The sequence below is a fragment of the Oryzias latipes genome, chromosome 2, assembly GCF_053564925.1.
Source record: "Oryzias latipes strain Hd-rR chromosome 2, Olatipes_Hd-rR_3.1".
Lineage (NCBI taxonomy): Eukaryota > Metazoa > Chordata > Actinopteri > Beloniformes > Adrianichthyidae > Oryzias > Oryzias latipes.
This window is the reverse complement of record NC_136238.1, coordinates 5,335,856-5,347,189: the sequence shown is the minus strand read 5'-3', so window position 1 is coordinate 5,347,189 and position 11,334 is coordinate 5,335,856. Positions and strand designations below refer to the sequence as shown.

The following is an 11,334-nucleotide window of genomic DNA, read 5'->3' as shown; positions in this document are numbered from 1 at the left end:
ATCAGTCAACATGTCACAGTCGGAGCAGCTGAACTGTATCTGTCTGCTCCTCCAGGGCTCCGGTCCAAATCTGCTCATCTTCATTTTCCTCTCTGTGTCGCTGCATAGTGAGCCATTACTTCTATCAGATGACAGTTCCTTAGTTACAATTCACGCTCCTGATCTAAAAGCTGCGTTACACATTTCTGCCACTTCAATTATTATTATTTTTTTTTGTCTCAGAAACAAACTCAAAGACGTCATTCAGCAAAATGAACCGTTCCCACCGATCAATACTGGAGCTACACTGCCCCCTGCTGGCGGGAAAGGGGTAAATATGTGCAGCATCACCCTCCCACCCAGGCTGACACCTGCTGTGGCCCCCCTCCTATTCATTTCAAAGACAGATGCAGAAGTCTATCACAGCCTGTGCATCACCTTCTTTTTATTTAACCCTGAAGGTTTGATGACAGATCTTTCTGTCCGCACGCCGCCGCACGCCCCCCTCGCCACTGTAGCCTTTTTTCTGAAACTATGACACTGCAATAAAGATCTGTCCCCGATGATTAACACACCTGCTCGACAACGTCTGCTGTTGCCATGACGGAGGTGCACGGTCTGAGGCCCGGAGGAGAACGCCGCCCTCTCCCCTTCAGAAGAGCATTACTCCTCTCCTTAACGGCCACGGCCGACGGCGAGCGCACTCCTGCGGGGGCCGGTGCTGCTGTGTGCGTGATCAATGGCGAGGCCGCGGTAAACATAAAAAAAAAAAACACCAACAATTTGAAGAAGTGGGACAACAGAAGGACGTGGACCTTCGCCAGCCAGCGGCACGCTGCACATCAACGTTAACAGGAGGAGAAGTCATGACTCAGCAGAAACCCTGAACAGCAAACTCCCTCTGGATCACAGAGAGGAGAGCATCTGCAGACGTGCGTGGAGACGCCCACGTCTGCTTCACAGACCCTCCTGCTCGCTGAAAAGGATTCATTTCCATTTTATGGTATGGAAATGATGCATTGGCCTCATAAAAAACGTTGTTCTTCTTTTATTGTCGTGTATCTTTATTTATAAATAGACAAATCAGGAGATCAGTAAAGTAAAAATGACTCAACGATCCTCTGATTTAAGACGGATCCAAGCCTGAAAGTTGGAGGCTTGCATGATGGCAGCGTGCTCTGCAGGTTGCGTCATACCTGAGCGGTCGTGAGCAGAACCTGTGGAGCCTCGGCGCCGACTTGAAGCAGAGAAGAAGGGGTTTTGCCGGCGGGCCCTGAGGTGGGTGTTGCAGCACACGAGCATCGGCGTGGGCTTCATCTGCTCGCCTGGAAGGCTAGAAAATCCAGGGAAAAAAGCAGAAGGTTGGAGTTTTGGAGAAAAAAATGACAAACAAGCATCAAGATAAACATAACCAATGTTTTTTCTCTCGGCCGTCCTGCAACTCTTTGGCTCTTTGGCTTTAGGAAACAGAGATGGAAAGCAGAACACACTCCAAGTCTTCCTTCTCCAAAACCGGACAGCCTGAAAATGATTGAAGAAAATTTAAAAACTCACATAAAACTCTCAGCATCGGCGATGGCCCTGCTGCAGGGAGGAGCCGGGAATCGAACCGCAGTCGCTCTGGAAAAAGTGGACGTGAAGAACATCTCTGCTTCATCCTTTACAGAGAAAAAGGAGCAAAGCTTCCAGGCAAACCAGCAGCTGAAAACATCATGACTGCGTTCTGCTCCAATGGGGTTCCTCTTTCATCTAAAATGATGCATATGAAAGTCTTTGCATTTGTGCAATATTATCGTGAAAACCGAAACAAGAGAAGACAGAAAATACGTTTTTTCCCCGTTACAGGGCCATCGGCTTTATTTTGTTCTCTCGCCATTTTCCTGCATTTATTTATTTATTTATTTTAGCTTCTCCTGTTCTGCCACAAGTAGATCCTGCCTTCCTTCCATTTACTATTGAGCTTCTTGATTCAGACAGTTTATTTTTCAATATCTTCCTTCTGGTCACCAATTTTCCTCATCAATTGTTTGGATTTTTTGTTGTACATGTTGGAGAATTGGTTCTTTTTCTTTGACTCTTGTCAGCGTTCCGTTTCGTGGATAAAACATAGACTTTTAGTCTGGACGCCTCGTCCTCCATCATGATTTGTTTCTCCATCAACAACGTTTCCTCAATCTTCGAAAAGTTGTAAATCTTCTGCAAAGCTTTCTGGTTCACAAGTTTCTCACTTGTTCTTTGTAGACTCATTTCTTTCTGTTAGTCGTTTGATTTTCTCCTTTTTCGTGTCACATTTTTATCGTAATTTGGTTATTCAGTTTATTTTTTTTGTATTGTTTTCTAACTTTCAGTTTACATTACAGACTCTAGCTTTTAGCCTAAGGACCTCATGTATGTCAGCCACTGCATTGCTTTCCAACATGTTGTTATTTCACTGTAATTCTTAAATAAACCTATATTTTTTCTAACATATTCAATTTTTTCTTGGGTAACTTTAACTATATCTACTCAATATTTACAAAGTAACATTCTTAAAAGCAGTTATCAATTATAGCATATTTATTTCACATTTGCGCTAACTTCTCAAAAGCCTATTGGCAACATTTTATGCTAACCTCTCACGGACGAAAAAACGTAATTTCCTTACGAATATTATCACCAAACAGGGATGTAAATTCATAAATCAACACTAAAAGTTAGACAATATTAAATAGAAAAACGGAATTTACCTCAGAGCTTCATTTTCTTGTTTTTTTTATTCTGTTTCTGAAAGAATTGAAATGACGAAGGAAGAGCAATTCGCGCCACTCGCAACCGGAAGTTACTCGGGAATCTTCCGGTTTTACTGGGTTTTGATTAAAAATATTTATGTTATGTTTTATTAATTACATATATTTTTTGATGAATCCAACACTAAATTCCATTGGATTTAAAACAAGAAAAAAATCACTAAAGTTGACCTAAATGCTAAAGTCTGGGAGGCTTTTTTCTGAAGCCATTTTTGTTATTTATTTATTTTTGTCAAAATTCTAAATAAAACACAGAACATCGAGGAAAGGATGCATATATATCCGCATTTTTTCTTTATGAATATGAAACAGTTTAACAATGTTTCATAACAAAATATTCTACCAAACATTAAAAAATAAATGGAAATTTAGATAAATAACCATAAAAATGGGACTTCTACTTGCAAGTTTTAAACTTCCTATTAGATATACTTTTGTTTTCCTATAGAGGCCAAATATATCTTTTTTAAACTATTAAACTAATTAATAATAAATACATACAAATGTAATTTTTCATTGTATTTTCACATCAACATCCAGCAGATTCAGGAACATGAAACTAAAGGGGCGGAGCTTTGAGGACTTTATTTGGGGGCGTGCCTCAACAAATACCCAATGATTGTCACTTATTGGCAGCTTTCTTGTTTACTGATTTATATATATATTTTTTTTTATTGGTCATTTGTGAAACTTGATCCCGACGTGTTTGGATGTCAGACTTTCCTGCCGTTGGTCTCACGACGACAAACTGACAACAGGCCGTTTAGCAGCAACACTCAATTAAACAGAAGTCGTGCTAGGCGTGTAGAGGTTTGACAGCTCATTAGAAGGCTGGGATTGAACGTTCATGCTGAGCCACAAAACACATCAACGCCTCACCGCTCACAGAAAAAATGACAGAGTCGTCGTATTAAAGACATCTTTAATTGTGTCGTTATAAAACTCAATTTGCATAGAAAAAAAAGCTTTTTCTTTTTTTTTACACATCCAGGTCATTAACAAAAGCGAGCTGCACGACACAGATCAGATACAACATCTGTGGTTTTACGTCACTACGAAGGCTGCTGATCGTGTAAAAACACTAGCACCGCTCCCAGCCGCAAAGGCTTCTGGGACGGCAGAGTCCTGCTACGTCCAGCTCTCTCTCCAGGCGGGAAACGCTGTTTTTCCAGCAGAACGTTCAACAGGAAGCGGACAGACACTGCGCCATAGCGCCAGCAGGAGGTGAGAACCCCCCCTTTTTTCATTAGCACATAATTTGATGTTTTACACAGACTTTTCATGTTTAATCACAAAACTCATTTTTTTAAAAAGTACCGACGTGAGAAAAGCTCGTCTTCCTGATCGTTCTGTTCTGAATCTCAAGGTGCAAAAAATAAAAAGCAGATTCATGAATGGGTGACGCATTCGTGACTGTAGTGTTTGTTTTTTACAGGAAATCAAAGGTTTTAATACTGACAGGAGAAACATCAGTGTGTGGAATGAAAACAGAAACCGCTGTGGTTCAGGTTCTGCAGTTCTGCGATCCGTGTCCTTTTGCACTGCAGCGCCGCCGCCGCCGCCTCTGCTCCGCCTTTAGTTTGGCAGTCACACACCAGTGGCTTGAGACAAAAAAAAACAAACACAATAAATATCCGTGACTGATGGAACCGTGACGTTTCTGGGTAAAAAAATGTAAAAAAAAAGTTTAGAAAATGACGTCATGGGAGTCGCCGTTAGGCCGCTGTCTATTGGCGAGAGGCGGGAGCGGCTTCTTGTAAAAATCTGTGGAGGGGAGGAGAGAAGGTTAATCAAGTGCGTCCGTGGCGGCGGTTCGTGCTTCATGCCAGACTCCAGACAATTAGAGACGCCACAGAAGAGGCAGCAGAGGCGATGAAGATGAGGAGGAGGAGACAGACGGGAGGAGGAGGCAGCCACAGGCCGGGCTTGGAGCTGAGGAAGACGTTTGGAAGCGCCACACATTCAAGCACATGCCTGGTGAGGAGGGGGGTGGGGGTGGGGGCAGAGATGAGTGGGGTATTCATTAGTAGCCCCCACACATCCTGGGGCAGACGCAGCTCAGAGTTTCCTCCACAGAAGCTCACAGCGGAACAAAGGCGACTCTGTGCCGGGAAAATGAATCAACCACTGCAAACGGAGCGGCGTGGAGGAAACCCTGAGCCAATGAGGCGGCGAGGAGGCGGGACGGCGGAGGCTCTCACGGCCAGCTTTACCCGAGTGTCTCGAGTCTCCGAGTGGCTCTAGTTTGGGAAGTCTAGAGGCTTTGGGTGAGGCCCATCCCACTGAGGAGACAGAGAGCTGATGAGAACGCCCGCTGGAAGATGAGAGCTGTTTGTTTACAGCACAGTCCCACACACAGAAACACATGAGGAGGGCGGAAGAATCCACCCGCTGAATGTGAAGTCCTCAGGATCCAGCAGGTGGATGATAAACCCGTCAGCATCAAACCTGAAACGGCGAAGCTCCCCGTGAGGAGGAGGGGCTCACCTGGAGGGGGTGGAGGGGTGGGGCTCTCGGCCGGCCGCTCCTCCGTCCTCAGCGGGTCCACTTTGTGCTTCCTCTTCAGGTGCAGCTTACTGCTCTTCTTCTTGCTCTGTTCCCCTGCTGTTGAGGGAGACGCAGAAACGCCGGCGTGAGGAAACGCCGTCTCTTCTAATCGTCACGTTAAAACGCCGGCGTTCACGTCACGTAAAAACGCTCACCTGAGCCGCTGTTGTTTTCTGGCGTCTGTCTGGTGCCGTCTGCCTCCCTGCCGTCCTCCTCCAACTCCTCTTCCTCTTGCTCCACCCATGTCCTGGAGCGGTTGGCCCCGCCCTCCCGCTGTTCTCTCTCCACGTTCTGACAAACAACAAACAAGCTGTCAGCTGCGAAAAGCGACAGGATGAAGGACGCAGTGGGCGTGTACCTTAGAAACAACACTTCCTATTGGCTGGAAGGGATCCTGAATGTCCTCCAGCTCCTCCTCTTGGATCGGCCTGCCGTCCGATTCCGCCTCCTCGCGCTCCTGCCGCTCCCTGTGGGTGGAGGAGCACCTCATCCCTCTTTCTGTTTTCTGTAGGACTCCTCCTGCGTTTTCCGCCTCCTCACCTCTCCTCTCGGATCCTCCGGACCCTCTCGGCCCTCTCCTTCTTGTCCTGTTCCTCCAGAGCGCGCTGCTCGGCGGTGTCCTTCTGCACGCGCTCGGCGATGGCCTCGTAGTCTTTGGCGATGTTGTTGAGGAGCCAGCTCAGCCCCTTTTTGATGGACTTGTCCACCTTTTTCCCGTAGCCGATGACCGCAGAGCACGGCTCCTGAGACGGGAACAGAGGATGACCCCGGGAACGAGCCGGACGGCGGCAGCGGCAGAAGCACTTACGATCTGGCAGAGACACTTGTTCTCATTGACCAGCTTCTCCAGGGACAGGTTCTCGATGATGTCCGCCTCGGCCAGCGCTCCCTCCTGATCCTGTTTGTTTGCCAGTCTGGACGCACAAAGAGGCACACCTTTCAGAGCGATCGTTGCAGACGCGTCTCGGGGTGTGGGGCGGTCACTCACACCAGCACGGGTTTGCCGGCGATGCGGGGGTGCTGAAGGACCTCCGCCATGGCCTCCCGCGTCTCCTGGATGCGCTGCACGTCGCTGGAGTCCACCACGAACACGACGCCGTGCGACTCGGAGTAGTAGTTCTTCCAGATGCTCCTGATCCTCTTTCCTCCCCCGAGGTCAAATATGGTGACCTCAAACTTCCCCTGCTTCAGGTCCACCTTGGAGAAGCCCACCGTCGGAGCCACATCCCGGGGGTTCTCTGAAACAGTCGTCAGACGAGCGGCACGAATTATTTACCGTTTATTCACGGCGAACGTCTTACAAGCAAACATGTGCAGAAGATACCCACCCCCCTGGATGCCCCGCACCGTGGCCGTCTTTCCCGCGTTGTCCAGACCGACCATCACCAAGGTCACTTTCCTGCAGAGCGACAAGGAGAAATGAATCAACCTGAGCCTAAATCCCAACATCAGTCAACCTGCGACCTCCCTGACGCATCTGTGGAACGGATAATCCAGATTTTAATCTGAGTGACCAGTCAGAGACCAACGTGGAGCGGGGTCGAGTGCGTCAGAGCGACACACAGCGCCCTGCATGAGTCATAGTGCAGCGAGTGCAGATTTAACTGACCAAAACGAGAGAAAAAACTGTTTCCATGCAACCGCATTCATACGGGAGACAAACCAGCCACATGTCGGATGCTCCAGACCACCGCCACCCTTCTACAGATCAGACAGGATTCTTCAGAGCGCAGCGGGCAGACGAACCCCTCATCTCACACCATCATGACCTCAAAGCCATCCAACGGGCGACCGCCAGAAGAGCGCCGGTCCTCATACTTAACTTTGACACTTGCGTCTGAAAGACATCAACTGCACGATCCATCTAACCGTCCTCTGGAGCCAGCTGGACGTCATGGATGGAGGACGTTCTGGAGGAGCCGCAGGAGACAGAAAACGGCGTGCTAACCCATGCCCTCCTGACCGACCTGCAGCTCCTAGCAGCCTGCAGGATTAGTGACGGATTTCAGAGTAAATCCAGAGGATCAGGCGTCTCATGGTCACCGCGTCAGGTGAGTGATGTTCACTTAAGGCTGGCCTTTAGTCCCAGACTCCAGGTCCAATTCTCCTAAAGAAAACTTCAGCTCTTTCCTTCTTTAGAGGATCTGGAGTCTAAAATCCCTCATTTACACACATTTTACATTCATTCTGTTAGACGGAAGCATCGCCGCAGATGCAGAAGGAATCGCCCCGACCCGCGCGGCGCCGCGCGGGTGCTGATGATGCGGACGCGCCGCATCATCTGCGGTGCAGAGATTGCGGGGCTCACCTGGCGGGCTCTCGCCAGCGCTTCAGCCAGTTGCAGCAGTTTGCCATCAGGCTGAACATCTCCGTCCGCCGTCAGAGAAGCTCATCGGTCCGCAGCTCCGCTTCGGATCCGCCGCGCAAACGATTCGATATCGGAATGTGCTACATGACGAAAAAACAACAACAAAAACAAGGCCGGACCTGTTCAAAAATAAATAAATAGATGCCGTAACCTCGGTCACTACAGAGTTAAATCAAACAACAGCGGATGGAACTACAAAACCCCGTTACTCGATGTATGCTAATGCTATCAAGCTAGCTACAACGATGTTTTCATCTTCATTTTATAAAAATAAATTCAAGCGAAGCTTTTCATTTGTAAACAATCGATGGCAATGCTAAGGAGCAACGTTCCCGCTCGGAATAAATTCGCGACAGTTACGTTTTTAACGAAAAATATGAAAGGAAAAAAAAAACGCTTCGCAATTAGCAATAGATGCTGTGCAGTTTTGCGTTTTGTTTACGCTGTCGTTTCTGCTGCTAGGCTGCAGACGTGCTTACGTCATGATCTGTCATGCGCGTTTCGTCCCACGAGAGAGCCGGGAGGGAAGGGAGACGGAGTTTGGGGAAACGGCTGGAAACATACGGTACTGCATCTTATTTAAATATGAAATATTATTTAAATGTTTTTTTGGGTCTACTGTCAATTAATATAGGTAAAAGAATAATGTAAAAATATATTTTAAAAAACATTGACATTATTGGTATTAATAATATCAGGAAATCGAACAAAATCTTTGTTGTTGTTTTTTCTTTTTGGTATGTTTTGTGTGTGGGTTTAATAATAGGATAAACCGTCTAGAACAATGGCTTTATAGACTAACATAGAATAAATCAACCAATCAATCAATAAACAACAAGTAGCTTTGAGCTCATCATGAAAAAAAATATTAATAATAGACAATTTGATATCAATTAAACAAAAGACAAGACAAAAATGGCAGAAACCGCAATATCATGTGTGTTTTCATATCATGGCTTGTGTCATATGTTTAAAGCACAATATGAGTTTTTCTTGGCTTATAGTTATATAAATAACGACAGAAAATAATTATAATTAAACTGTATTTTTCCTTTGTCATGCGTTCCAAGCGTGCTGTAATTTCTGTCATTGTGAATAAAGTTGGTCACACCGGAAGCGGTGGAGGTTTCGGGCAGCGTTGTGCGCATGTGCAAACAGTCGTTTCCGTCTGCTGTCATCAAACCGCAGAAACCTAGAACGGCGCTTTCTAACTTTTTTAAGGTAAAGAACATACAGTTTCATAACTGCTTTTACGTCAGACTAAATGCTTTTCACCGTAAAATGAACGTATTTCATTTTTCGTTGGTCTTTGGGGTAAAATCATCCGTTTTTTCTGCGTTTCTGATTGAAAATCAATGATTCATCGTCGTAGTATGGGTCATAAAACCGTCTGTTTCAATGACTCAGCGTTCTGTCTTTACAGAAAATGACCTTTGGGTTTACACAGGAAGTAAATCGAGTTAATTTTTAAGCTTTTTATGAAGCTTGCATCTGCAGATAAAGATTATTGTTGCTTCAGATCTGCAGTTTAAAGGAAGTGATGAATAGTTTGAAGGTATCTTCAGCTTCAGTTGACGTGAACAGATGCATGCTGGGACTTTTCTCCCTCCCTCTGTTATAATAGTGTCAGGGTTTAACTCTCTTCCTGGTTCTCAGGTGTCCTTGCCGCTCATGCCTCGGGTCTTCGTTTACGGCACCCTGAAACGGGGTCAGCCCAACCACTACCGCATGTTGGACGCCACCAACGGGAAGGCGGAGTTCCTCGCCACAGCGCTCACCACCCAGAGGTACCCGCTGGTCATCGCCACCGAGTACAACATCCCCTTCCTCCTGAACCTCCCCGGTCAGGGTCAGCGAGTCCGGGGGGAGATCTACGAGGTGGACGAGCGGATGCTGGCGTTCCTGGACGCCTTCGAGAGCGTCCCCAGCATGTACCAGAGGACGGTGGTGGACCTGGAGGTGGAGGACGGCGGGGCGGAGCTGCCTCCCGGAAGCATCACGCAGGTGTTTGTGTACAGCACCACTTCCTACCAGCCAGACTGGCCGTCGGGGCGCAGCTTCCAAAGCTACGACACCCACAGCGACCACGGCCTGCCGTACGTTTACAGAGAGGCGCGGGACTGACGCGGCCCTCTGGGGTCACGAGGTCAGGACGTCTGGAGAAGATCGCCACCTGACCATTCCTCAGATCCCACGTGGATCAGATCCACAATCCAGAACATGCAGGAGAGTTTAGAGCAACGGAATTCCTCATTAGATTCTATATTTTTACCCACAATGCACTTGTAAAGGTTTATAATCAAAAACAAACCACTTCTGATGCTGCTGGACTAAAACTTTTTCACATTTTTAATAATAGTCAAATGAAATTCATTAATTTAGAACATTTCTGTCAGTGTAAAGATATTTTAGTGACTGAATGAATTCTCTCTATGCAAACCGTTAAATTTCATATTTATTTAATTAATTTTTCTATGTTTTTTTCATTTGATTCGAAATGGTTTATTTCAAGCAATCAAATAGGAATAATACACAGAAACAATACAATCATCAGTTATACATTCGTACAATAACTAATCAAACTTTGGATAATTAGACATATTAATAAATATATCTTGAAAGGGAGTGGAGAGCAGCGAATTTATATAATCCCACCCTGTTATACTGTAACCATTTTATTACATGATTTATCAATATCCGGTTCCTAGCTTTTATCAGACAGAATTAAAAATGTTGAAATATCAATAAAGCACATGACAAAGATGAATTACATAAATTATTTTGTAAAAAATAACTTTTAGAAATCAACATGGCAATGAATTATCCAAATGTATGAAGATTATGTTACTTATAAAAGTCATTGGTATGATTGAAAAATAATACTATATCAGTAAAATAGACAAAACACTGTTTCAGGAATTTTCATAGCAAAATTTGATCAAGTATCAAAAGTTAAAAATATGTGCAAAATTATGCTACATTAGGAAAAATCATGAATCAATTTAGCAATTTTTTTGGAGCAAGTGAAGTAAAATCATTAATTGTCAATCAATATAACCATTTTAATAATTGAATAATCATTTGTTTTATTATTTTTTTGTATTTTTATTTATTTTTTAATAAAGTAATGCTGTGAAGTAAAATAAAAAGGGTCCATATTTTCTCCAAGGTTGGCATTTCTTCTTCTGCTGATTGTCAGCCGTTCTTCTGGGTACAAACAGAATTTCTAGTTCTCTTCCATGTTATGTCTGCAGACATTAGATTCAGGTCCATATCCTTCTTCAGCTGATATCAGCTGCGGTGAAAGTTGAGGTCAAGTTGTCTGCAGGTCAGAACTTTGCTGTTAATCAGGTCACTTCAGACTTATGGAGAAAGTGATGAATCCAGGCGTCATATTTCTTGAAATTATTTGGCTCTTTGGTTTATTACTCCATGTTGTTTCAGACGTCCGTGATCAAACACTTCTCAAAGTCCTTCATGGTGTTAACAACCAGAACCTTGGGCCGGTCCGGTGGACCGAGTGGTTTGACGTAAATTATGCAGCCTTTAACCCAAATGTTCTCAATCAGCTCTCTTTTTTTGTAGAAAATCAACTTTTTAAGTCATTTGAGGATAGTTGTATAGCCGCAGGGAGCCACGCGCGTCCGCGCTGCA

The 11,334-nt window shown here is 45.2% G+C and overlaps 2 protein-coding genes and 1 long non-coding RNA gene across 13 annotated transcripts; 1 reads left to right on the top strand and 2 right to left on the bottom strand.

The window, feature by feature from the left end:
* Nucleotides 1-404: 404 nt before the first annotated feature.
* LOC111948850 (uncharacterized) lies at nucleotides 405-2,805 on the bottom strand. 3 transcript variants are annotated; one of them, XR_002874847.2, is made up of 4 exons: nucleotides 2,706-2,805; nucleotides 1,534-1,728; nucleotides 1,176-1,312; nucleotides 405-703 (listed from the first exon to the last, which is right to left on the bottom strand). It is a non-coding gene; the product is annotated as an uncharacterized LOC111948850 (long non-coding RNA). The 3 variants fall into 3 exon arrangements; XR_013647590.1 differs by having other exon boundaries at nucleotides 405-700; XR_002874844.2 differs by having other exon boundaries at nucleotides 405-1,312.
* Nucleotides 2,806-3,673: 868 nt separating this feature from the next.
* Nucleotides 3,674-7,770, bottom strand: arl13b (ADP-ribosylation factor-like 13b). 6 transcript variants are annotated; one of them, XM_011485660.4, is made up of 10 exons: nucleotides 7,621-7,770; nucleotides 6,641-6,711; nucleotides 6,301-6,550; nucleotides 6,121-6,226; nucleotides 5,853-6,055; nucleotides 5,671-5,779; nucleotides 5,468-5,603; nucleotides 5,253-5,369; nucleotides 4,979-5,047; nucleotides 3,674-4,529 (listed from the first exon to the last, which is right to left on the bottom strand). In XM_011485660.4, exons 1-10 carry the CDS (start codon nucleotides 7,677-7,679, stop codon nucleotides 4,453-4,455), a joined length of 1,197 nt encoding a protein of 398 aa, XP_011483962.1. In that variant the 5' UTR covers nucleotides 7,680-7,770; the 3' UTR covers nucleotides 3,674-4,452. The 6 variants fall into 6 exon arrangements, with proteins under 6 accessions (XP_011483962.1, XP_078787105.1, XP_078787097.1 ...); XM_078930979.1 differs by having other exon boundaries at nucleotides 3,674-4,366; XM_078930971.1 differs by having other exon boundaries at nucleotides 5,253-5,366.
* Nucleotides 7,137-10,829, top strand: LOC101169771 (gamma-glutamylaminecyclotransferase B). Of its 4 annotated transcripts, none has more exons than XM_078931016.1 (2): nucleotides 7,137-7,363; nucleotides 9,337-10,829. In XM_078931016.1, exons 1-2 carry the CDS (start codon nucleotides 7,211-7,213, stop codon nucleotides 9,802-9,804), a joined length of 621 nt encoding a protein of 206 aa, XP_078787142.1. In that variant the 5' UTR covers nucleotides 7,137-7,210; the 3' UTR covers nucleotides 9,805-10,829. The 4 variants fall into 4 exon arrangements, with proteins under 4 accessions (XP_078787142.1, XP_020565086.2, XP_011483982.1 ...); XM_020709427.2 differs by lacking the exon at nucleotides 7,137-7,363 and adding an exon at nucleotides 7,988-8,245; XM_011485680.3 differs by lacking the exon at nucleotides 7,137-7,363 and adding an exon at nucleotides 8,746-8,901.
* The last annotated feature ends 505 nt before the right edge of the window (nucleotides 10,830-11,334 follow it).

Excerpts from the sequence above, each read along its gene's own strand:
- LOC101169771 (XM_020709427.2), top strand. The coding sequence starts at position 7,988 with ATGGCAATGCTAAGGAGCAACGTTCCCGCTCGGAATAAATTCGCGACA. Across the intron at positions 8,246-9,336 it reads GAAACGGCTGGAAACATACG|GTGTCCTTGCCGCTCATGCC; the intron begins GTACTGCATCTT and ends CCTGGTTCTCAG.
- arl13b (XM_011485660.4), bottom strand. The coding sequence starts at position 7,679 with ATGTTCAGCCTGATGGCAAACTGCTGCAACTGGCTGAAGCGCTGGCGA. Across the intron at positions 6,227-6,300 it reads GCCGGCAAACCCGTGCTGGT|ACTGGCAAACAAACAGGATC; the intron begins GTGAGTGACCGC and ends TTGTGCGTCCAG. Across the intron at positions 4,530-4,978 it reads CGGAGACTCGAGACACTCGG|ATTTTTACAAGAAGCCGCTC; the intron begins GTAAAGCTGGCC and ends TCCCCTCCACAG.